General features: G+C 41.9%; 3 protein-coding genes across 5 annotated transcripts in view; all 3 read right to left on the reverse strand.

Moving 5' to 3' along the window:
- Positions 1–2126: 2126 nt before the first annotated feature.
- C8H1orf52 (chromosome 8 C1orf52 homolog) lies at positions 2127–5637 on the reverse strand. Of its 2 annotated transcripts, XR_009959079.1 has the most exons (4): positions 5320–5637; positions 5024–5228; positions 3913–4205; positions 2845–2929 (listed from the first exon to the last, which is right to left on the reverse strand). XR_009959079.1 is itself a non-coding variant. In XM_062581278.1 (3 exons), exons 1-3 carry the CDS (start codon positions 5590–5592, stop codon positions 2847–2849), a joined length of 561 nt encoding a protein of 186 aa, XP_062437262.1. In that variant the 5' UTR covers positions 5593–5630; the 3' UTR covers positions 2127–2846. The 2 variants fall into 2 exon arrangements, 1 of the variants encoding a protein (XP_062437262.1); XM_062581278.1 differs by lacking the exon at positions 3913–4205 and having other exon boundaries at positions 2127–2929; positions 5320–5630.
- Positions 5638–6919: 1282 nt separating this feature from the next.
- On the reverse strand, positions 6920–16630 carry BCL10 (BCL10 immune signaling adaptor). The gene is made up of 3 exons (XM_062581227.1): positions 16533–16630; positions 10725–11013; positions 6920–9642 (listed from the first exon to the last, which is right to left on the reverse strand). The coding sequence occupies exons 1-3, from the start codon at positions 16602–16604 to the stop codon at positions 9275–9277; spliced, it is 729 nt and encodes a 242-aa protein (XP_062437211.1). The 5' UTR covers positions 16605–16630; the 3' UTR covers positions 6920–9274.
- A 3742-nt stretch (positions 16631–20372) lies between these two features.
- Positions 20373–25148, reverse strand: part of DDAH1 (dimethylarginine dimethylaminohydrolase 1) — a 102213-nt gene continuing 97437 nt past the window's right edge. For both annotated transcript variants that reach the window (XM_062581309.1, XM_062581308.1), the window contains exon 6: positions 20373–24909. In XM_062581309.1, the coding sequence (XP_062437293.1) occupies positions 24793–24909 (117 nt within the window). In that variant the 3' untranslated portion in view covers positions 20373–24792. The remainder of the gene's footprint in view (positions 24910–25148) is intronic.

The raw sequence follows: 25148 nt of genomic DNA on the forward strand, positions 1-25148 counted from the left end.
CTTTCACAAAGCCTGCAGTTGTTTCAGATGCCTTGTTTAAAAAAAGGAGCATAATTGCTTTCATGATTTATTCTGAATAGGGAAGCACCCATGGCCACTGCTTACAATGCAGTTTTCCTCAACCTGTAAATAATACAATTAATCATTCTTCTCTCAGATTAGACTTGCTGCTTTTCTCCTTGGAAACCAAGTATCAGATGGTGTTAACTTCAAGATGACTGGATACCACATATATCATATTATCTGAAAACAAAAGGAGTCATTAGCATGGTAACTTCCAGAGCTGCCACATAGAATAGCAGAGCAAACAATACAAGGACAAAAGCCTCCTTGGTCATGGCAATCGTGGGAATTCACCCTATTTCCAGAGCTCTGGCTGTAAAGGTCTTCAAGTAGCACTTCAGTAGCAAACAGACATACTATTATGAGACCTGAGAATTAGACAAATCCATTGAACCCTGCACTCCACGTTGAGTCCCTCAAGTTTCAAAAATTCTTACCATTCATCCCATGTAAACCTGGAATAAACTCTGTACATACTCGGTAGTAGAGGCAGATTTCTCAAAAGCATCTTGCTAGCCAAAAGGTGCAATTTGCTGACTGGATGAAAGCAGAATACCCAAGAAACCAATCCAGTATCCAATTTTCGTAACGGAATAGGAGCTTGCTATTGCTCCTTACCCCCAGCTCTCTGTTGGCTACAGTATAAGTGCATTCCCATTGACAAAGAAGCATAAGCAGTCTTCTGCCACCTTCTCTGAAGATTAGCACTCTTATCCCAGCAATATTAGGACTACAGATACAGAAAAAAAATGACTGGAGTGAACCTTCTCATTCAGAGACTTCATGTTCAATAATCTGGGAAAGACATCCTTCCTCTTCCTCTAGGTGAAGCTTTCCTCTCAAACAAATAGCTAGAGAGCCCCTACAACAGCAGCTGATGACAACCGACTTCCTGAAGAGGATGCTGTTAGGCTGCATTAGACGCACTGAGATAGCTAGTCCTTTAAGAGAACACCATTACTCATCACTACCACATACAATTACTAAATCAGGGAGAATTTTACTCTGGCAGTCTAGACAAATTGAAGCACAGGCATTTATAGTCTCTCAGCTGAAGAAGAGGCAGCCCTCCACAGTTCTTAAATTGTCACCTACACACTGACTTTGCATCTAGGAAAACCCCTGCTTCAGCAACAAAGAAATATGACCACTATGAAGAGGTCTTGATTCCACCTGGAACTAAGCAGGATCATTATTAAGGCAGTGAGAGTTTTCCCCCTGCAACTTAGAGGGCAGCTTATTCTGGTCCTGGCATTAACTTGAAGGCACATTTCAAGAGACTGTAAATGGATACGGCACCTAACTTCATCAGCTTTGCCTTTGACACGCTCCCTAGTCTTGCAGCTCAGTATGATGAAGGTGTTAGATATTTTGGTTTGTGCTAGAAGAAAGAGATCTTATGCGTGAGGCATAAAATCTCTTAGCTGTGTACAACCACCATTGTCTGACTGCTTCCAAACTGCACAGGGAAGTGGGGAATGTATCATGGAAGTGGTCCAACAGCAGGGAAATCAGTAAGGCATGGTTGTAGAGTCTGCAGGTACAGAAGGAACAAGAGAAAAGCATTATTACACTGTCAAGGCTGTCTTCATACCCACTAAAAATGAATATATTTTTCTATATTGAGGTTTGAAAGAATTTATAAAAAAATCACTTTTTTAAAAAAACATTAACATTACATTGGAATATATCCATAGAGAATGCTCTACATTAAGCATCTGTTCTGCCAAATGAAAACTGCTCCAAGACAGGAAGAGAATAAGAAAATGTGCATTGCCTAGTTAGCACTGTAGATTTCCTAACGAACAAAAGCTTCCATTTCAAAATACCTCCCCCCACCCCAATTTTGCTGGTATTTTTTCCCATACAGACACAAAAGTCCAGCAGCATATCATAAATTCAGCAAATTCAACTTCAAGAAAAGACCAAGTCCTTAAGTGAATTTTTACTGAAGTAAAAACAATTTGTCAGTAAAGATTGTGTCTCAGCTTTGTTATATTTTTTTTCAAGTAAATATTTTGCTGCTATTCTCAATTTTAGAAAGAATACCATAAGTGCTCCAGTTCTGCTTGGATCATTTAGTCTCATGTTTCACTGATACAGACCACATAACAAAACTAATTATCTAATATTAAACTTCATTTGTAAGTCCATTCTTTCAGTTTATAGTTGTAGATTCATTACAAACAAAACCTTGAAGAATCTGCTGAGTTGTAAGAAATGCATCACTGAAATATATACAGTAAAGAATTCATCCTATCTATTCATTAAGCATGCAATGCAATAGTTACACTGCAAATGTTTTCAAATGTAATTTTATTCCAGTGACGTATTTACAGTCTTTATATAAATTTCAAAACAGCGTTATTCAAACACATCACAGTACAATACTTCATGAATCTTTATTTTATGCTCCTTTATAAAAGGTTTGACACAATGGAAAAGTCAGTCAAGAACAGCTCATACCACAGGTTACCTGTGATTTTCTTTGATAAAGAAAATACCACAAAGCCCTATAACCTGCATGAGCACAAGTATCCATTGCAATGTCTTGAGAGATCTTTTTTAAATAAACAGGTTTAAGGTTTCTTTCAGTAGACCAGTTTCTATCACAACACTGTCCATTTAATTTTGTGCTTTCAAAAAAGCAAGCATACTACAGAAATAAAATTCCCTACTCGATAGGAGAGAGAAATTTGGTAAACATGTATTTGTTTCCCATTCCAGCAGCGAAATCCAAGTTCACTGAAATTCTCATTTTGGCCAAATGAAGCAGGTCCTGTTTATAGCTTCTTCCTCTTTGTCTGCTCCCCAGAATCTAGTTTACGTTTCTTAGCAGAAGCTGGTTCATCATCTTTTTCATCATCTTTAAATAAAAAAAACAGTATTAATCAAAGTCAGTAAAGTCAAAATTGTTGTCCTAACCATCATCCTCATCCCACAATGACCAACTTAATCACATCTGAGACTACTGGAAACAGATGCAGTAGTATGAACTGACATCATCCTCATTTTTGGTATGTGGAAAATATATGAACAGAATATGAATAATTAATTATCTGGAGTACCATAGACCATTGAGAACAACTCAGAAAAGACCTACATATCCTGTACAATTGAGGAACACAGAATCTCCTCAAGAAAATTAGTGTTTATGTAGATAAGATAAAAAGCTAGAAAAAGTCATTTTAGAAGCAGGAAGTAATGCCAAGATCAATTAACAGTTTATCTTCTTAGTCTTTGGGTGAAAGCTGGCGAAGAGAAGAGAAAGCATAAAGGGGAAAAAAAAAAAAGAAAAAGAAAACAAAGGAAGAGCATACAAAACAGACGGAGCAAACCAGAAAAGTTGCCCAGGGAAGAAACATCCAGAATGAAGGGAAAAAAAAAAAAAAAAAAGTCAAGATAGCAAAAAACCCTCCTTTTGTAAGAGGTTTATAACTTTCTTTGCTGGCAACTAGTGACTCAAAACATTATCATATGTTCTGAAAGCTCAGAATTTTTATTTCTGGTTTTGTTCTCACTTGTCATTGGCTACTCTTGTTCTTCAGTAATTTTTAAAATAAAGATTACTCCTCCCTCCTGTCAGAAAGTATTTAGTCTAGAAAATACAGAATGTCAGAATTCTGTATCTTCTAGACCATCATTACTGCTTGTGCCATGATTAAAACGTGGCAAGCACAATAAATATTTTCTTAATTAATCTGTCACTTGCACAGTTAATTCCCTCCAAAGTTTTGCAATCATTTTAAAAAGAATCTGACCCACTGTTCAAATGCATCTACATCTAGTGTCAAGACGGCACTGTTTCAGGAAGCTCCCACACTATGTTCTTTCTTAAACAAGCCCTACCATGACTGAACCTGTTGATTTTAAATAACTGAAGCTTTACGGATCCTTTCCTCTTTCCCTGCTGCTGCTCTTACTAACGGAGATGGAGCAGAGAGAATAGCTTCAATCCTTCCTAGGAAAACCAGGATACACACACTGAGGTCACTTCCCATCACCGCAGCCAACTACTGCTTTGACCAGAGCAGCAGCGGATGCAGAAGAGTCCGACAGACTTTCCTCTGAACTCAGGACAGGAGATGCTCCAGTCACGAATTACTCACAGGACCTGCTACCACCAACTCCTCCTTTTATGCCTGCAAAAGTCGAAACAGGTCTGTGCAAAGCACAGCCGCCTCCCGCCACGACTGCGCGAGGAAGCCGCAGCAATGGGAGACAGAGCAGACAGGAGCATCGTGTTATTTGGGACAGCAAACAACACCTCCTGGAAACTGTGTCCCTAAGCACTGAACTTTTCAAACCTTAGTGGTTTTAAGCAATCTCCTGTGAAGTTCAGGCACTCAGTTCCACACATAAAACCACCTGTGTGTTTCATCTCTTTTTAGTTTTTGTATTTTAAGTATTTGCTGCACTACAACAGCAGAGTGAATACACTGTTCCTCCCTCCAGTAACAAATAAGGTTCCATATCGCACACAAAAACGAGAGAGAAAAAGAAACCACGCTCAACACACGTTTAACACAAGATGATTTTCAGGAATTTGGAATGTTTTAAGTACAATCAGGAAAAAGCTCCTCCTTACAAGCCCCCAGACGCCAGTAGAGATGCAATGACCACAGCTAAGCCCCTAGCGATGGGCGCTCACCCACAGGGCAGCCTGGTATCGAGGCCGACCTCCTGGAAAGCTCAGTTAGAATTTACCTGCTCGGGAACAAGTCAGGTCCGCCTCAGCCTCCGGAGGCAGCGGGGGCGTTCAGCAGGGTTTTCCGTGCCGCCCGCGGGTGCCCGGCTCGGGAGCAGCGCAGGGCTGCGGGCGGGGAGGGAAGGGAGCGCGGCCCCGGCCGCGCGGGAGGCCCCGGCCCGGCCCCGGCCCCAGCCCCGGCCCCGCGGGAGGCCCCGGCCCGGCCCCGCGGGAGGCCCCGGCCCCGGCCCCGCGCTCCCCGCCGCACAGTACCTGGCTCCGGGCGCTGCTGCCCGCCGCGGGGCACGAAGCGGCCCAGCCCGCCGGGCCGCGGCGCGTCCTCGCCGTTGTCCTCGTACATGTTGGACCACTTGATGGCCATGTCGAGGGCGGGCGGCGGCGGCCGCCTCTCGGGCGGGCTGTACACCGGCGGCGGCGGCACCGCGCTGCTCTTCCACGCCTTGAACTCCTTGGGGGGCTGCGGGGACAGCGCGGCGCCGTCACCGCCGGCCCCGCCGGCCGGGGCCCGCAGGGCGCGGGCAGCGGGGCCGGGCCGGGGCGCAGCTCACCTCCTCGGGGGCGCGCAGGACGCGGCTCTCCCAGTCGATCTGCTTGTTGAGCGGGTTGTAGAGGAAGGCGGGCGGCTGCGACACCCGCCGGAAGAGCTCGTCGGGCGGCGGCAGGCGCGGCCGCCGGCCCGGGCTGCCCCCCGCCGCCGCCGCGCCGCCCGCCCGCCGCTCCCCGCCGCCGGGCTCGTCGCCCTCCGAGTCGGAGCTGGAGCTGGAGCTGCCGCTGCCGTAGGCCGCGAAGTAGCCCAGCGGGTCCTTCCCCTCCGCCGCCATGTCGGGCCGCGCCGCGCCGCGGGGACACCGGCCGCGCGGAAACCGCCGCCCGGGCCCGGCGTTCCGGCCTGCGCCGGGGCCGCGCCGCGCGGCCGGGGCCGGGGCCGGACCGGGGCCGGACCGGGGGCTCTCGAGCCGCCGCGGATAACTGAGCCCGGGGCTCGCGGCGCAGCCGCAGCCGCAGCCGCAGCCCCGCTCCGCGCCGGGCCCGGCCCGGGAACGCGGCCCGGGCAGAGCGCGGCCGGGCCTCTGAGGCACCGAGCTGCTCCCGCGCGCCGCCGCGGGGAGACGGGCGGAGGAGCGGCCTTCTCCCGCTCCGCGGAGCTAGGGAAGTGCTCGACGCCAGTAACGCCTCGCCTCCCCCCTTTTCAAGGGACCACAGGAACTGAGACCATCTCTCCTTCCCTTTTTGGCAGCGGCAGACCCAAGCAGAGGTAAATGATGCTTTAAATCAAGCTTCAAGCATTGCACATCCAGCTTTAGCTTGAGTAGTCCCTGTAGTCTGTCTTTCCTAAGACTTAGTAATTTTCTTGTAGGTTCTTTTTGTACATTTTTCAAGTATGTTGGGAAATGTTTCTACTAAGCCCAAACATCTGCTTTTCAGTCAGCTAGAAGTACTTCCTCCCAGCGCTTACGCTACACCGTCTAGGAAGCAGGAAAGGGGCTAAGAAGCCCTCTGTAACTTTGGTTACAAAAAGATTAATGGATCTTACAAAGATATTAAACTGTGTCCAGCTGATCCCTTACCATCAATACTAAGATCTTTTAGTAAAATCTCATCAATACTAAAATCTCTTTTCAAAGAACCCCTACAAAATACTAGGAAAACACAAACACTGATGTGAGCTTCCGTGGTGCTTGCAATATCCAAGAATCCCGGACCCTCCTTTCTTGAGCCTCACTCCTCAGCACTGGAAGGTTTTGCTTCTCCCCCGCTTTTCAAAAATGTTGACTTAAGACTGATGCTAATATATACATGGATGGAAGCAACACTTCTCATGGCACATCTTAAAGAAGCTGAAGTATCAAGTAATTTGAAAATACAGAATCAGGTTAGCGATACTAGTCTGCTTAATTGCAATTTCTGTGGTTCATGACAAGGTCTTTGTTTCACATGCATATTCTCCTACACGCTGCTCTTGAATGCAGTCATGCAGGAACAGGTGTTCCACATTAAGTCAGTCTTTCCACCAAAGACAAACCTCTCACTTTAAAAGAGAGAACAAAAGCTTCTCATTCACACAGACCCAAAACCACACACCCAGACACTACCTTGAACTGCTCTTAGAATCTATACATTTTAATAATGCTAGAGACAGACTGGAAAACAGGCTATTATGCACAAAAATTTATTTCAAAAGTTATGATAAAAATATTTCACAAATTAAAAAAAAAAAAGGAAAGCATGTTACAAACATTTGGTAAGATTATACATTCATTTAAAATCTCAGGTTAATAGGCTCCACTGCAGCAGCAATCCCTGTACGGGAAGGCCTGCTGCACGCCGTGCAGTGTGGTAGGCAGCACACGTTACACCTTTTGATTCACAGCTGCAAGACTGTGCTTGGCTTAAGATGAAGTTTCTTAGCTAGGGCCAAGCTTGCTCTCTCCCATTTATCAGAATCCAAGAAACTCAAATAACACTGAGCAGACTCTCATGCAAATTCATGAATGCTTTTCTAAAACTCAGTTTAGAAATACACTTAATAGTGTAGCTGATGTCCATCGACTGCAAAGGAATCAAGGGCTCACAGCAACAAAGGGACCAAAAATTAAGGTTCTAACAAGGTAGTAAAATAAGTTCAAGAATACAAGCACAGATCTTAAAGCAGATAGTGATGGAAGAACATTTAGTCATACATACATATGTACATGTGCTTGTATTCTTGAACTTATGTATGTATATATATGTATGTATGTATTTTCAAATATCCTGAGTATGTGCAACTACAGTTCAAATTTATAGGAAACAGGCACTTAGCAAACCCTTAATCTTCATGAGAGAGCAAGATTTTTTCTTGAATTTAGGCACCTAACTCCCAGAGCGCCTTTTGAACCAAAGCAGGTTAGAGGTATTTTTACCATCCTGATGGTCTGTCACCTTAGACATACACAAGAAAAACAAGTATTTTTATAAACACTATACAAAAGCCCACATCTTTATCAAATGTAAGCTATTTATATATTAAAGTTGGAATGTAGTTAAACATTGCAGTTTATTTGAATCTACTTCCAAAACCAGAATGAATATGACAAAAACATTGAGAGACTGTATTGTGGTCTTGCAGAGACTCTGCCTCCAGAAAAGGAGAACACAATTTAGAAATATCTGGCTTAAGGAATAAAATGGCTATAGTGCTGTGTGAGAGATTAATTAAAGTCTTAAGTACAAACCTACCTTTTGATATACTGAAAACATCACTTTAAAACGTAGTATGCAGAATAGTTAACCTATATACATTTTTGTATAAGAGTGTGTATTTGGCTAATAATTTTAAAATGATTAAAGGCCTGCTTCATCAAAAGTAGATTACAACTTAAGACAAGAGTATGAGAGGAATACAGCATGTTACACCATGTCAGGAAATATGAGAACCTTCCCATGTTGAAATAGTTTAAGATGTGTTTGACTCCAAACAATTTGAAATGTAAACGTGTCTACCCACTTTGAAGAGTGCGTGTCTGAAGTGCAACATTTTCAGGAGTCCTTCAGTTAAGGACACTTTCTTGCTACAGGACTCCTTCTCTATTTATCTACTAGGAAAAAGCATACCCACTTTGCCCCTTAACAGCATTATACAGTAAGATTTTTTTACAGTCCACATGATGTGGTAACAGCAGTTTACATTCCAGTATTCCATTAATACTTCCAGTATTCCAGAATTCCATTAATACTTCCAGTACTAACGTGAATTTAAATTTAAAGTGCATTTCAGATCAGAAATCTCTAAATAATACACAAGAGTATATTGAGAGAATATATAAGAGAATACAGTAAACTTGTGGAAGCATATTTGCTGACTCAAATCACTGCAGTACTAAGCACCTTTCAACTTACCACTAGCATAAAGAAAAAAGCTCAGAATATTAGAAGCCTTCTTGCAAATAAGCATAGCTAGATTTGGTCAGATTCAGTTTTTGCAATGGGAGCTGCATCCCTCTACCTAGAGGGCAGACTTTATCCTACAAAAAACAATTTGGCAAATGAGTTTAAGCTTAAAGTTCAGAAGGTTATTTTTTCAACACTCAAGTTCTTTTCCTAAGCATTTTTCCCACCCACTTGTGACAGAAACATTGTGGAAAATGAGTTACAGTAGGAAGAAAACACATCTATTCCGTAACTGCAGTTTAGATATCTGCAACTAACATTAAAATATGAAATCCTAAATAAGCCAGTAGAAAACAAAACAAAACAAACAAAAAAACCCCTCAAAACACACTTTGCCAGTGTACCACCTTGCTTTTTTTTTTTTTCAAGAAAAGCTCCCTAAAGAACATAAAAATCAAGCAGCTACAGAGTTATCTGATTATACTATTTTTAAAAGAAGTTGTGTTTTTTTGTAAATAGCATGGATTATTTCCCTGATTTTGCAGATTAATAGTTTGAAAACATTTTTTACCCTTATAAGACATCACACAAAATTTCAATACCCCTTGGATGAACAGAAAAAGTCACTCAAGTTCACTGTGGCTGAAGAGAACGTGACCTTAAAGGCAAAAAGACATTGTCACTTGAACTGGTACAAGGCTCTTGCTGTTCTGACTGGAGTTCTGGTGGGAGAGGGGGTGCACCAGGATCCCCAGGTCCTGGAAGGGGGCCTGAGAAAACCGCACTCTCTGTATTTCCCATCTCTGCAATTGGTAAATTCATTGAGCGAAGAGAGACAGCAGACATAAATGCAGCAGTACTGTAATCTTCTTCTGGATGATGTATCTGGGTAGATTCTTTGTCTTTTGTTTTTTCAAAAAAGTTAGACTCGTCAGAGTATGATCTAGAAAGATTATTTGTTCCTCCATACAGTGAGGTCATACAGGTGCTGCAGCTTAGACCTAAGACAGAAACAGAGACTAGATTTAATTGCAATATGATGCACTCCATCCTGTGCTCTTGTCAAGTATCCGTAAGACATTATCAAAACTTACTCCACAGTATTTTTAACAGACTACCCTCTTTATCTTGCACATGATATCCCAACGTTCATGACTTAGTAAAAACATATATGTTGTCCACTCAGATGATGTGAATGATTTTCCTATACCAGTGAATACCAGCGAATAGTTGACACAAATGCACAAGCATTTAACTTTGCTTTAGGAATTTTGAGCTCTCTGACCTATCTTTTGATAATTTTTTCTCAGTGTATTTTTCAAATTAACTTTTAAAAGCTTTAGCTACATGGTTCTAATCCAGAGTAGTCTGCATTTGAAGGCAGTTATAGCTGAAGCTACAGAAAATTTCAGCCCACTTCCTTTTTCATTTTTCCTTTGATGTTTGTGGAAGAGGAAGTAAGGTTTCTTGTTTAGAAGACTTACAATTTAATTATCTGTCTTAAAATAAGATAGCGACTTAAGTTTTTTGTATCCACAAAGCCTGCCCGTCTGCATGAAGCAATGCATATATATATATATATATATTCAAAGTCTAATTTTAAATGTTAGCATTAAAGGCATTTGCGAGAATTCCCTTCAGATTGTATTTGCTGGCTTATCTTCTGTTAATGTGTACAGTTTAACAAAATCAGAGCTTCCTGCCACTGCAGTAATAGTTTCAAGAGAAGAAAGATGGAAGATAACCACCTATTTTGAGCTCTGTAATAGAACCTCATAGAGAGCAAAACTGAAGTGTGGAAACAGACTTATCCATTATAAAAAATAAAAACATGAGTTATTAAAATTTGTTATTTATGATATGTTCAACTGGTAAGATGACAAAGCCAGGACACGTGCCTTGGTATCTTAAACCCAAGCTGGTGATGTTTGCTTGGCCTACAAAGCAAGTTTCCAAGAACATTGTCCAAAATTCTGGAAGTGAAAAATCCCTAAGAAACCTGCATTAAAGAATAAGAGTTTAATTTTGCAGTTCCTCAAAATAAAAATTTCTGTCATAAAAGATACCAGTATAAACTTCTCACCTTTGAGAGCTTCAAGTTTTTCATTTTTGACTTTCAACACTACATCAGTTATCTTTTGTAACAGGAAGTTTTGCGTTCTTTCTCGCCTGATTGATTCAATTAAAGCATCTAGTCCCTTTGGGTTTTCTGCTAAATAGTCCAATAACTTCCCAGTTTTTTTCCTACTGGAAGATCGAGAAGAAATTTCTTCTGTGTCCTCTCTAGTGAGTATTTTCTTTGAACGTAGGTAATCGAAGTGTCTCTCAGCTATAATTTTGTCACACAAATAAGGACGCATCCTTTCTAAAGCCTAAAAGACAAAATAAACTAGTATTAGTCAACCTTTTCATTTAATTAGAAGCCTATATTGGAAATCAGTATGATGTTGCTACAGGCTGATGAAACAGGTTTTAAAGTTGCCACCATGTTAACTAGCAGAGATTTTTCTCAGTGCTCCTAAATGTTTTAAAAATCATGGCTCCTTTAAAAAAAAAATCTAATTATCTCTTTCATTAATTTTCTTGGAAGTGAACTCAGAAGGTTTAATGCATGTTAAACAGGAAGGCAAATACTTACAGAAAAATTTTAATTACATTAAGTCTTTGGTTATCACACTTCAGAACAGTTACCAAATAAAAAGAGAGAAATTATACCAATAAAACACAGTTGTACCTGTTCACTTAGTCTACATGTATATTCACTCTCACTGTTTGACTACTGGATTGCTGCATTTCTACGCTATTTGCATCCAAGAGGCACAGCTCCAATATACTGCAATTATTGTTGTTTTCTGTACAGTGAATGAAAGCAGCCCAAGAATAATAGAATTAATATACTCACTGTATAGAAGGCTTATTAAGTGCCAGTACTTGAGTTCACAAATTCAGCAGATTACTGGTATTCAAAACATACGCACTTTAAAGCACAGATGTACCTACTCAACTTTCCTTTTGTTTTTTGTTTTTAATCAAATCATCTTCTTTTGGATAACAATTTTCTATTGAATATCTGAAGGAACTCTAACAGGCTGCACAGACCGCTGAGAGTTAATGCAGCTCCAATGACTCCGGCAAAAGCAAAATCCCCTCCTTGCACATGGCAGGTTTTGGTTCCACAGGAGTAGGAGGCAATAAAACAGGTCACCTCTACTGCAGGGGAAGGGATGCCATTCCCTGCCAGGGCACGGCTTGTCATACCTCCTCAGCACAGGCGCCAGCGCTCTAGAACTGCAGTGTGCTACACCAGCAAAACAGCTGCAAAGCTTCCGGCTGTTCTAGCAAGTTGACACCTAGTGTCGTATCACATTCCCTCAGAGCCTCTCCCTGGAGAAACACATTATCTTTAATAACTGGACTCATCTATAATGTGATTATCAATTTGTTTAGGAGGTAATTTATAGCAATGTCAGAACTAATGACTGGTATGTCACTACTTCGAATTGGAAATTCCTCTTTGGAAAATAATATGTTCTCTCTTGTACTGACCAATTTATTTTTACATTCAGCAAAACAAAAAACAATCTTTTGCCATCATCTTCTGTGGAAACATATGAGCAAGAACATCTCCAAAACGTGAATTATATTAATCTTATTTCAATCTGTATATTAACAAGCCTGTTTGACCTCAGCACTTAGATAGAATTAATGCCTATATTCACAACTGCCCAATTTCAATAACTAACTTACTGCTCTGTGAAGATGGGAGTCACAGATGAAAAATTATACTATAAAATTGGCAATTTTTCTTGCCAGTATTTTTCACTGTATGAGAATAAACAAGAAGTCAGATATACACTAGCCAAAAGCTATCTTAAAAAAGTTGTCTCATTTTATTTGGAAAAAAGAAAAAAGATTTTTGAAAACCAATGAGGAAAAAAACTCTAGTTCGAAAGAGATATGAAGAGATGGAAAGAAACAGTTAAAACTTTTTTCCTTTAGAAAATTTTCAGTTATCCTGCTACTTCTAGAGATTAGAGTAAGTGAAACCAGCATTTAAAATGTAAAAGAAAAATGACTTTTTGCTTTATAGCAATTTATTGGTTCAGTAAAAAGAAGTGGAGAAAAATCTGGCAAAAAAAGAGACACAGACTTTAGAAGAGATTACTACAAGCAGCAAAATACTGTAAGCCATCAATAAACATCCTGTCAGGCTGGATGTGACACCACATAGTTGCTAAGGAAAATATCCGAAGCGCATGGTTGAAGGAGAAAAAGACTTTTGGCAGTAGACCATCACCACTAAATTAGTTACAATGTAAAATTAAAAATAAAGGTGCAGGGTCCCTCTGCATCACAGCTAGGTATTCCCACTCTTTCCCTTGCACTGCTGCATGAGAAGACCTAGTTCAAGAAACTGATCTGAGTTTTTTTCCAGTCAGATTCATTACCTGATCCAGTTTACTGTGCAGTCACATGAGCACTAGTGCTGGTCAAAAATGAGAAACAGTACAAATCACATCAATTTGAGGTGCTCCGGAATAATCTCAAGTGTCTAATTGCAACAAGCCCATGCTTCAATGCCTAGGAACTTTGCGAGCAACACAAATTTATTCATTTCTCATACAAATCTCATCCTACCACCAGCAGGAAGCAGTCAAACTCTGAAACTTAAGAGTTGATAAAATTTTCAACATTAGAAGAATATAGCTAGTTGTTATAGAAAGACTATGATGTTTTGACTAAGGTCTTCCTGTAATGAGTCTTATGGTGTATGAAGTGTATCAATTCTGAATTCCCCTCTGCACTGTCCTTAGAGGTTAACAGTTTAAAGGACTGAGAGTAAATACATTAGTACAGAATATATTTTTCTACAGAATACATAAATATCTGTACACGTATATTTACAGATATATTTTTCTATATATCAACATTTTATACTACTCACTGCCTCCCACCAACTCTTGAACATATAATTCCAATTTTTGTAATTCCTCATGCGGAAAAGTTTACCCAGACTAGATCATTCTTGCGAGTGAACTTCGGAGGTATCCTGTCAGATAATATATACAGGATTTTTGGCAAAGCAGAAATGCTGCATTACAATTCACTGAATATGCATTAGAACAGGGATGTCACCTGGTAAGACATTTACAACTACATGGTCAGCGACCTTATGCCTTCACTGATGTGACAAAATGGTAGACAGAAGCAGAGACAGTTTTTACAGGAGGAAAACCAGTAGCATTTCTTTAACTATCTATATACTTGACCTCAGAAGCCAAAAAGATTGGTAGTATTTGCAGAGTGCCAGCAAAAGACAGCAGAAATTGTTTGGGTGTTCTATTCCTCAACATAAAATTCAACATGCAACCCAATGCAACTGTAATTTCAGCTTCACATAGAGATAACATCTTCAGCCAAGAAGAAAAAAAGCTTTAAAACCAAATCTGTTTCTGCATAGCTTTAAGACAAATGCATAGAACAGAATATAAGCAATGGTGAAGGCAGAATCTAAACACTTTTTTACAAAATTTGTAACTCAAACTTTTTTTTAACCTAGTCATCAATGCAACACAACCATGAGAGTAACAAGCAATAACAATACACAAGAAAAATAAAATGCAGAAAATTTTATGCAAGAATACATTTAATAACCTGGCATTTTTGCCTAGGATACAAGATTTACATTCTTCCTTTGCCAAAGCAGCAGATCAAATGATTAGAGGCTGTCTATCCTCCTATTCCACACGTAATTTATAAGAACATTCTGATCAACATTAATTTGGCACTAAATTTTTATTGCAGCTAAGCTTTCACAATGATTAAGCTGGTTCTGCATAGTACCTGATAAAACAGCCAACTTGTCCATCACCTAATACAGATGAGGCACAGACAAGCGGTTGCACTTCTTTTAATGTTTGCCCAGTGAGTAGCATAACTATATTAGTGCTGTGCTGACTGTGAGAAGATAGACCAATGCCTCATTGGTCTAAAACTCATCACTGCAAGGTTAAGCTATCAATGCTACTTGAACAACTTTAAAACAGCTAAGAAATCTCGTGCTAAACCATCACTTTGTATCACAAAACCACAACATTTTAAATCTCAGAGGAGAAGCTCTAAAGTCAATAATTGACTTGTATTATGTTTTGATGATAAAACTAATGTTATTTTCTACTACACATTAGGTTTCCATCAGGTTCTGCAATCAGTATAGGAGATCCTATAAGATTAAAGGCTGAACTGACATAGATGCACTTCTGTAAAAACAAGATGCGAATTCAGTCACTTGCACAAATTCACTTACAGATCATGTTACATACATGATCATGTTACATACATGATCTGTCTTAAGAAGTTCCTCCCTTGATTTTTAACTGCTAGCTGTTAACTAATGCAATATTATCCTGTGGTTCTATAGAAGAAAGAAATAACTTTTTAGGTGTATTTTTCAAGTTATGACAAAGCAACTAAAGAAAACTACATATACATTAAGATTTTAAGCAACCAAACTTTCATGTTCTTTACTGAACTAATAATGATATTGTTAAAAGATACATGAGGAGGAAAAAAAAATCAAATTGAGAAAGTCTATAGAAAAAGTTTGTATGTTTTAGAGGAGCATATACAACACAAAATAATCAAATATAAAATTCTGTACATTGTAAACAGATGTTATTTGTGGTCAAGAAATAAATGACAAACAGTGGTGGATGTTTAAAAAGAAAAGAAAAAAGAGCCAGTACATGTTCCTTGCGGATCATGAAGTTGGTACATGCGTTGCTTGTTTTACAGTCTAGCAAACGAGCACGTAATTCTAGACTGAACTAGGATAGAAGACAGTTTTTCAGAATGAAAATACAGAATCCTATCTTTGCTTAGAATGAAAACTAAAAGAATTTTCTTTTTCCTCACAGAATATTTGTGTTCTCCCTCTCTCAGTTTATGGGCAAGTTGTCTTAAATTTCAGTGACTGGTTGTGATTTTTCAGTGTTGCAAGATTGTTGCCTAAGGGAAAAACATACAAAATTCGCAGCAAAAGAGAATCCTCATGCCTAAGATGCGCTGAGGCCCCTCAGCCACACACAACTCTCTGCAAGTGCTTGCAGCAGTGTGGCCAGATCTGCCACTTGCCCTCTCGGGCCTCTAACCACAACCGAGTTTCTTCAGGACTAAAGGAAAACTCCTAATTAGCAGTGTTCTCTTCGTGTTCCGGGGGGCGTGCAGCCACGAGCCGTCACGACTGCAGCAGCTTATCTTTTGCTTTTAAGACAGATATAATTCTGTCAGATTCCAGGCATCGGTGAATAAACAGGAAACATCAAGAATACAACAGAAAAGCCTCAAAAACCGGCGGTATTTAACGCAGGCTCTGCAGGAGCGGGCCGCGCTAACGCCGAGAGAAGCGCATTTGCGAGCAGCTTTCGGCCGCGATACCGGTTATCCGCCGCTGCCGCCTACCCGTCCTGGCGGCGCGCAGCGGCTTCTCCGGCCTCAACGCCCCGCCAAGCGGCACAGAGGGGAAAACCGAGGAGGGGCGGCCGCGCAGGCGAACACCCGGCCGCCGGGGGCGCGGAGCGGGGCGGAGCGGAGCGGGGCAGCCCCGGCCCGGCCCGGCCCGGCGCCGCCGCCCCCACCGCCCGCGGCGCGTGACCGCCCCGCTCCCGCCCCGCTCCCGCCCCGGCAGCCCCGCGCCGGCGGGGGGGGGGGGGGGGGGTGTCCCGCGCGCGGGGCGGCGGGGCGGGGCGGAGCGCAGCGCGCGCAGCCCGCGGGCGGCCCCGCGGCCGTTGGCCTCTGCCCGCTCTGACGGCGCTTCCGGCGCCCGCCACCCGGGCCCCCGCAGCCCCGGCCCCGGCGGCGCCCCGGCCTCCCGGCCCTGCCCACCACTTACTTCCTTCTTCACCTCCGCCATCTCGTCCTCCGTCAGCAGCCGCCCCGCGACCCCCGGGCCCGGACCCTCCATAGCGGAAACCCGCCGCCGCCGCCGGGGAAAACCGGTCGCGACAGCGCTTCCGGCTCCCGCCCCCGCCGGCCCGGCCCGGCCTTGGGGCGAATCAGCGCGCGTTCCCGCCCGCCCCGCCCCGCCCCCGCCAGGCCCCGCCCGCGCGCGTGCGCAGGCGCGGCGTGTCCGCCCCCCCCCCCCCCACCCCGCCCGGGCCGGGGTCGCCGCCGGCCCGCGAGGGGGCGCTGCCGGCGGCTGCGGCGGCTCCGCGCAGGGGCTGCGGCGCGCCCGAGGGGCCCGGGCGGGAAACCGGCGCCTCGGCGGGGCCACGGAGGCCCGGCGGGGCCGGTGGTTTGGGAGCCCACCTGCCGTCCGGCTGCTTTTGTGTGAGGGGACGCGATACGGGTGTCGGCGAGGAGTAGCGATCACCGCGAGGGGGGCAACAACGGCCAGGGAAGGTGGGAGACAGCAGGGAAAATGAGGGGAGATCGGGTAAGAAAAATCGCTTTGGAGAGGGAAGGCACTCTGGAAGATGTCCTCTGAGAGGAAAACAATTCACGGAGTAAGCATAAAGAGAAGCAAGGATACTGATAAATTAAGAGTGTGGAAATAGGAAAAAATGGGAAAGCAAAGCATGAAATACCCAGAGAGACATAAGTAGGTAATAACAAGTTTGTTCAAAAAATCTGTAATTGATTAGCTCCTAACAAAATAACGGATCACTGCTTTTGCTTTGGATGCTGTACATTACATACGTATGTATACGTACGTACGTAAATACAGAAGAGCTTTTAAGGGCTGCAAAAATTAGGAACTGCTGCCATTAGTTTAGACAGAAAAGAGTCGCTGGAGGGTGGCAGCCTGCCGCTGGGAAGCCCCCGCGGAGCTGCGGCCGGCCGGCGACAGCAGAGCGCCGAAAGCCCGCGCGGTGCAGAACTCGATGAAGAAATACTCTCTCTGCTCGTCAAAAGCACAACAAAGGCGATGGCTGAGTTTTTAAAACTTCATTTCTGGCAGTTAAACATTAAAATGTGTAAGATGTAAAAGCAGTCAATATTAGTTTTTGCAGACAATAAGGGAAAACTCCCGCTTTTGCGAGCATTTTGTGAAAATCCTTTGCCAGGGTATGCCTTTTTTTATTCAATCTTACTTCAAATATTAACTGCCACAGTGCCAATTCACAGTGCTTGCTTTTCCAACTTTTCAGTAAACACTAAAGTGCACTGCCAGGACACTGTAGTCACCGTTCTTACCTGGCAACAACACCAATTTCTGTTGCACTGGCTGTTAAAAACCACAGCCAGGCCCCAACCTGGTTATCCAAGCCAAGCTCCGCTCCCTGCTGCTGCAGACACATCTACCCTTGAAAGCGCCGGGCCGCCGGCCGCCCCCTCGCTCGCCGCCCTGCCTGTTCGCAGCCCGGCAGCAGCTGCTCACGCGCAGTCACTATTGCACCCAGGAACCCCTTCTTTGCTCGAGCGCATTTGAGGATCCCAAAGCTGTCTGCCTATTTGAGGATTAAACATCACAAATATTTACCTTGTATTTCCTTTCCAGTGAGCAGAAGGGCAGGCCAGTGTTTTTCAACTCTTTAATCTGCGTTAGGCACCCAAATACATAACCTGGTTTGAGATCCTCTAAGTTTCCAGCAAGCTGATTGTGGTCAGCTGGCATCTTTGGGACAGCATCAGGCATGTCCCCAGCTCCTGACTCCCATTTGTGTTCATTAACCCCAGTGATTTCCAGCTTCTCCTCATCAAGGTGAATTCTGTTGCAGACTTTGCTGGCTCCATGTAATACTTTTGACAAAAATAGCTACCGTGTATTCTGGATTTAGAATACTTAGAAATAACCTTGCATAGTGACCGAGGTGCAGTTCAAAGCCATGTGGTCTCTGGAGAGTTAGACTCCTGGATTCTTGAGCTGGGTATGAGACAAACTTCAAGGAATGAACTTCAGGAATCAGCGAAAAGGGCATCTGGTAGAGAATACAAGAATAGAATATATTTTAGCAGATTTACTGCCAGTAACTTCTGACAGGAATTAATGGTCCAGGCAGCTGGAAGAAGACTGCTATCAGTATGAAATTCATTTCAGGTGGTCAGGGTCAGTTCAGTTTCAAGAGGGGAGTCTTAGGAGTGGGTTAGAGATAACTTCTTTCAATTGAAGATTGTGGACATTGCCATGGTTATTTGAGTACGTGCACATGTTATTGCCACACTGGATGTGCTTCTGAGCCAAAGGAGTTTTAGAAACATTTTACAAACTAGCATAGCTCAAATCTTCTGCAGTATTGATCGTGGAAAACGTCCCAACGCTGTCACAGCTGGTGAGAAGCAGCGTTGTGACTGGCTCCAGGCTTTATCCCCTCAGGACCGGCCTCGCTCCCGCAGTCCCATGGGGACATAGCACAGGCCCGGCCCTTCGCCCCCCGTTTCACGTGTGGATGCAATTACAGTGCAGCGTGAACTCGTACACTCAGCACAAGAAAGTCTGTACTTGCAACAGCAATGTTCTACAGCTGAATTTCCTCAATGAGCACTTCTTTTTTTTTTAAATTGAGTTTAATGCTTTTGCTTTTGAATGTTTCGATATCCTATGAAAGAAGCTTCTTAATGTGGCAAACAGGAATTGTTTCTGTAGCTTTTGCATTATTTTCAATTCCTGTCACTTAGACACAAGTTTAGGTAAATTGGTATCAGCTCTCCCTGGTAGGTATGGTTATACAAAGATGCATGTGTATGGTGCAGTTTATTATATTAAGTAATTGCACCAAGCTAAATGTATCCACATTAGTGTACTGATTTAATTATGTTTGTATAAAAATCATAGTTATAACTAGTGTATAACTAGTGTAGTTAAACTAGTACAAAGGCTGTAGTTAGACCAGCCCTAACTAAATCTTTCCTTGTCTTTACTGTTCCAGCAAGAAGAATCTTTTGGGGATTATGGTGTGTTTAAAGCTATACTGTTAGACAAACTGTACAGTTTGGACATGATGTAATTCTTTTGCTACAGTACTGTTAATTGTGTTTGATTTTCTTAAATAAAAAGTTGAAGTGACAATACTGAGGCCTTGAAAAACTTTTAATAAAACTTTGATTGCCACAAGGTGGCACTGAACACCTATGAGCACTTACATGTTCCATGCAGCCCAGAGTAACTGCATTGTCTATCATTGATCCCAAAATCATAGTCTAATAATATTAGAGCATGGGGTACAGGCAGTACCCGCCACATACACTACTGGTAGCACACTAGGGCTATTTAGATATAAACATGCAGCCATCTGCCACGTTATCCACTACCTGATGTCCATAATGTAGTCAGCTGTCTTGACATCTTGGATGGGGAGGAGATGATTTAGTAGCTATGTGAAGAAATTAATCACAGTGGTCGTGCCACTAAGCCTGTGCAGTTTCACCTTGTGTAACTTGCAATAAATACAGGGACTACAGAGAAAAATGCTATAGTACAATAACATTTAGTTATCTTGGAGTAAAAAAATCACAACCATTACACAACAGTGTGTAACCACAACCATCATATCCAGAACACTACAGCAATGTGTCTTCTATATACGTTATTCTCAAAGGTAAGCCTAAAATCATGATTTGTTTTCAAAGAGCCAAGACTTCTCTTACAAGGTTTAAAGGTTTTCGCACAAGTGTCTATTGGTTTTATTTCTAGGCACATTATAAGCTTCAAAATAAAAAAAACAGCATGAAACAATACTAAATCTAATACACATGATTTTAGCTTCAAAATAAGAGGCAAAACTACACAGTCCACAATACAATTGACACTTTATTCCTTTGTGATGGGGATATATAGTATTGAAACTGCAAGAGTCACAGACAAATCAAAGTGCAAACCTCTGTTAGAACAAATTATGGAATGTATTGATGTTTTTGGCACAAAAAGTGGGCAACTATATACTGTAACAAGATTTTAAGTTTAATGAAATCTAACACTTTTGTTTTCAGTAGTCTATTTGTGCACTGCAGAACAATACAATGTAAAACAGTGACTAACACAATTCACATGCAACTCTATACAAGTTACATCATACGTCCAGTTAAAACTTTTCTGAAAATACAAGTGAGATCCAACGATACTTTGTTCACAATCACTTAATAAATACTACCCTTCTAACAGTCTTATCTTTTCAGCTTTCTATTAATAAAAACAAAAATAGAGAATCTTAAATAGCAAATTATTTTCCCCAAACAGTTCAATGTGAATTTTGATGTTTTCTACCAAAGTAATTTATCTCTAACTGCACTGATTTAGTGTTTAAGAAGCTGAATGAAATCAAAAGCCATTTGCTTCATACTTCATTCCCAACTTACTGTGAACAACCAGGAAAAGCAGATTCATTGTTCTGCATTTCACTGAATTTTATTTTTAAAACTGGACATGGTGTTGCATATGAGCTCTGTACTTGTCTCATGGAAATCACTCAAAAATTCAGAGAATAGCTTCATACAGTGGCATCTATTTAAGACTGAAAAAAGTATATTTGCAAGGACAAGTAAATAATGCAGAAATAGAAGAATTCAAGTTTATCTTGTACAACATTCATTCACATTTTCATTGCAGAAAGAGACACTGTATTCACATTCTGTTGAAGAAGGAAACCCACATATCACAACCTCTTCCTAGACTCATAGTAATAGATAACAACATCCATGAAAGAGCTATAATTAATATAGTAGTTCTTTCCTTTGATCTGAGCTAAACTAGTTGCTTAAAAAAAAAAGACCAAACAGACCAGTGATGAGTAATTCAAATCCCATTGCTGAGCTATTCACCACAAGATCTTCTGTAGTGGCCTGCTATTTCATATGGCCTCACAGTTGTTACCAAACGTTTTATGTGGGCTGCCTATTAGTGTTCAGTGTCTCATCTCCTTTTTTGGTTTGGGAGTTTACTATATTAATCAAGGATGATTTACATCAGGCATCTGAAAAATGTTCTAGTGACAAGATGTACGGGATGCCCATTAAATCCATGTGTTACAGCAGAAATGTTCTCACAACCGAATTCTTCAGCTGGGCAATAGAAAAAATAGCAAATAGCAAGAAAAACAAGCATTTGGCATGATTTTGGTTCTTAGTACCATACTGCAAATGCACAAACTGAAGTGCTCTTAATTATTAATATTTTTTTTTGCATTATAATGCCATCATGAAGAATAATGCTAAAAGCAGAGAGAGGAGAACAATCCCACTAATAAGCTTGGATTACTTTTAGCATTAGACAAAAACGTAATTCAGAGCATCTATGTTGGAGCCTATGACACCTATTGAACCAATGGAGGCAAAGCAGGTGCGGTTATATGCCTGAAGTTAGACAGTGTGGATATGTCTCGAAATCATCATCTGAGGAAATTCAGGTCCCTCAGCCACTTGCTCACTCTGTAGACTAAAGGAAACTAAAGGCCCTGAAAACAAGGAAATCTAAACGGTAATTGGTAAAAGATCAACCTCTGAAAAGTGAGATGTTTCGCAGCTCTGAGATCCAATCTTCCCATCCTTAGCAAGGATGTTCTCTCTCACTAGCTCTCCCTCCCCTGAGGGACCTGGGGGGAGGATCCCTCATCAGCCATTCTATTTCTTTCAAGGACACAAGGTATCAACAGTGTTCACCACAAATGACTATTTTTTCTGGAGCAATCCTAAAAAAAAGGAGACACCCTCTAGATAAACAGTTCCTGTTGATAGTCATCCTTCTCGCTCAAAAGTCTCTCAGCACAAAAGTGGTCCCTTCCTGGCACCTAGTCAAGGAGGGAGTAAAGTCAGGACAGCCTGCTATGAGTCTGAATACTTCAGAGTGAACTGTGAGGAGAAGAGATAGGAGTGCAGAAAAAGAAGACTGAAGGAACAGAAGAACAGAGACAAGAGTAGGAAAATTTTTGCAATTAGAAGAAGGTGCTTATCATGCAATGAACTAGAAACCACTCTGAGGAAGAGAAAGACAGGTAAAAGGTGAGAGCAGATGAAAAAAAACACAACAGAAAGTTTGATACAAACTGAACAGAAATCCTACAGCCTAACGATGGCACAGTGCTATAGTGGGATGCTCTGGCCCCAGTGAGACGAGGGAGAGGGACTGCAGTCCGCGGACAGGGAGAGGAGCAGCAAGGCCCGCAGAGGTACGGACAGGCGATGACAGATTCTGCTCTGCTTTACAGAACAGTTCCCTCAGCTACCTGTGTTTTTAAAAGGGTATAGCTCGCCTCTAGAAGGTCACAGTTAAATTCTATAGGGTTATTTTTTGGCACAAAATCTTCTTTGTTTAATATCAAGTGGTTCTAAAATGCAAGCAGCTTTATCAGATATTTAAAAACAGCCAATGGAAGAAGAGAAAGGAGATTCCCCACTGCAAAGTTTCCAACCCTAGAGCCTGACCACGCAGGTCATGCTGAAATGAACGCACCCTGCTGTCTGGGGTGATCTCTCGTCACTGATACCTCCTGCCGTCACAAGATACAACGCGTTAGATGGTGTTCAACGTACCCCCGTAGCTGCTGGGACGTATGAACTTCCTTTGCTCCATGTCTACCACTGAGGTGAGATGTGAGTTACGCTGCTACACTGAGAGTGCAGGGGAAGTTTATGAATATAAGTACTTGAGTTTCCTCCCCTGTAACTGTGTAAAAAAGCATGCAAATCTCCAAAGGATATCGCAGTGTGCACTCAGTTAATACTGCTCTCCTACGGGCCATACTGACTGAGCTCCTCTGCTCACTTCCTACTGTACCTCAGCAGCACACCACAAGTGGTTCAGGAAAAGTGGGGGAGATGCCTAGGAAGTTGATAAAATGTTCAAACTATTTGTCAGCCTCTGGAGAGTTCCCACTACTGCTTCTGTTTGGGAATTTCTCCATCCTTAGTTTACAAATGATTTAACAAGAATCGTATGAATACAATGGGGTATACTTCACGTTACTGTGGTGAAAAAAATGTATGAGTCAGTGGGTAAGGATGTTGTGGAACTTGCTACGAAACAAATATATTTGTTTAAACTGAATACCACAGTAAATATTCATGCAATTAAAAAAAACCAAGATTGTCATTGTTTCAAGGAAAACTGCCCCAAGGACAGATAAAATACACATGCCAGTCTTTCAGACAACAATAGCTTCACTTATTCATGAGCATAATCCAGGAATAACTGTCCTTCAACTGGTTTTATCACCTTTTTCTTTTGAGTTTTGCTAGTAAGTGGCCTCTAAAAGAGGAGAAAACAACAGAGAGACTGAAATGAAAGTTCATATAAAGAGATTAAAATAATCCCACATTCTTAGATAACTTTTGTAGTTTAACTTTTTAAAAGCACCTCAGTCTTTCATTTTGGTGGTCTAGGTGCTCCCTGGGATCTGGCCTTTTAAAACGCTCCTTTTATTCTCACCCAATTGCAGGACACAACATCAGTAGCAAACAGGGACCTGGACTTGTAGGACTTACGTAGTGTGGCTGCTCTGCTACTTCTTTTTTTTTTTTTATCTTTCAGGTTTCCCAGGCAAACATTGACCTCAAACGCACCCGAAGGAAGACATTTCTTCTGAGTTGCTACTTGGTGCCCAAACCTGATTCTAGCCATAATTCTGCCCAGCAGTGGCAACATGATATGGCCAAGATGCTGAGCACAGCCTGCCATGCACTGTTCCAGCCAGTGTAAGGAAAGCTCCCCTACCACACGAGATACCAAGTTCATGATCCCACTGAATTTTCTTCAGTCCCCATGACACCTTGCATCACTGAAAGTAAAGAGAGAAACAGAGAAGACCGAAGAATGCAAAAAAGATGCAGAGAAAGGAGCAAGAGAAACAAGACAGAAGAAGAAAAAAGTGTAAAGACAACAGAAGTGCTTGAACTTCTGTGAATTAGTTGTTTTTCATATAATTTTCACACAGAATATGTTAAATCACTAAAGCTAGGCGTTAGCCTTTGTAATTGTCTTCTGCTAGCCCATGGGACTAACATATCTCAGAGTTAATGTGTCTCCCAACAAAAGTATACACCCATCTTAAATACCATCTGCAAGGACATAATAAAAATACACAAAGCAAAAAATCTGTAAACAAGGGTTAGTAGCACAGTGGTACAGTAGATTGTCAATAAAAACAATAAAAGTGTGGATACAGATTCATCTACCTTGTATGTCACATTATTGCCAGTTACAAGGGAGGGACTCTGTAAACTCATAATTCTGAAGTTTTGTTAATAAGCACAGAGCAACAGGTGAGTGCCCCGTCTACTTTCTCCAGTTCTGTGTTGGCTATTGGGATCAGCATGTGGTCCTTCAGTTTTTCAAAAACCTATTTAGAAAATAAAATGGAACAGAAATAGTTACATTTATACTTCTCTGTTTTCCCTGTACTCTAAGTATTTATGGAATGAATGAGCATGGATTTATCAGTGAGTGCTATGCTGCTTCATTATTTATAATCAACACTAACATTTTCCAGTACATGTGGTGTGGCTACAGCTCTCAAAGGGCTCACAGACATCACTGCTGCAGTGAGGGAAACTATTATTACTTCCAGTTATGTAGAAG

Source organism: Rhea pennata, chromosome 8 (genome assembly GCF_028389875.1).
Source record: "Rhea pennata isolate bPtePen1 chromosome 8, bPtePen1.pri, whole genome shotgun sequence".
NCBI lineage: Eukaryota > Metazoa > Chordata > Aves > Rheiformes > Rheidae > Rhea > Rhea pennata.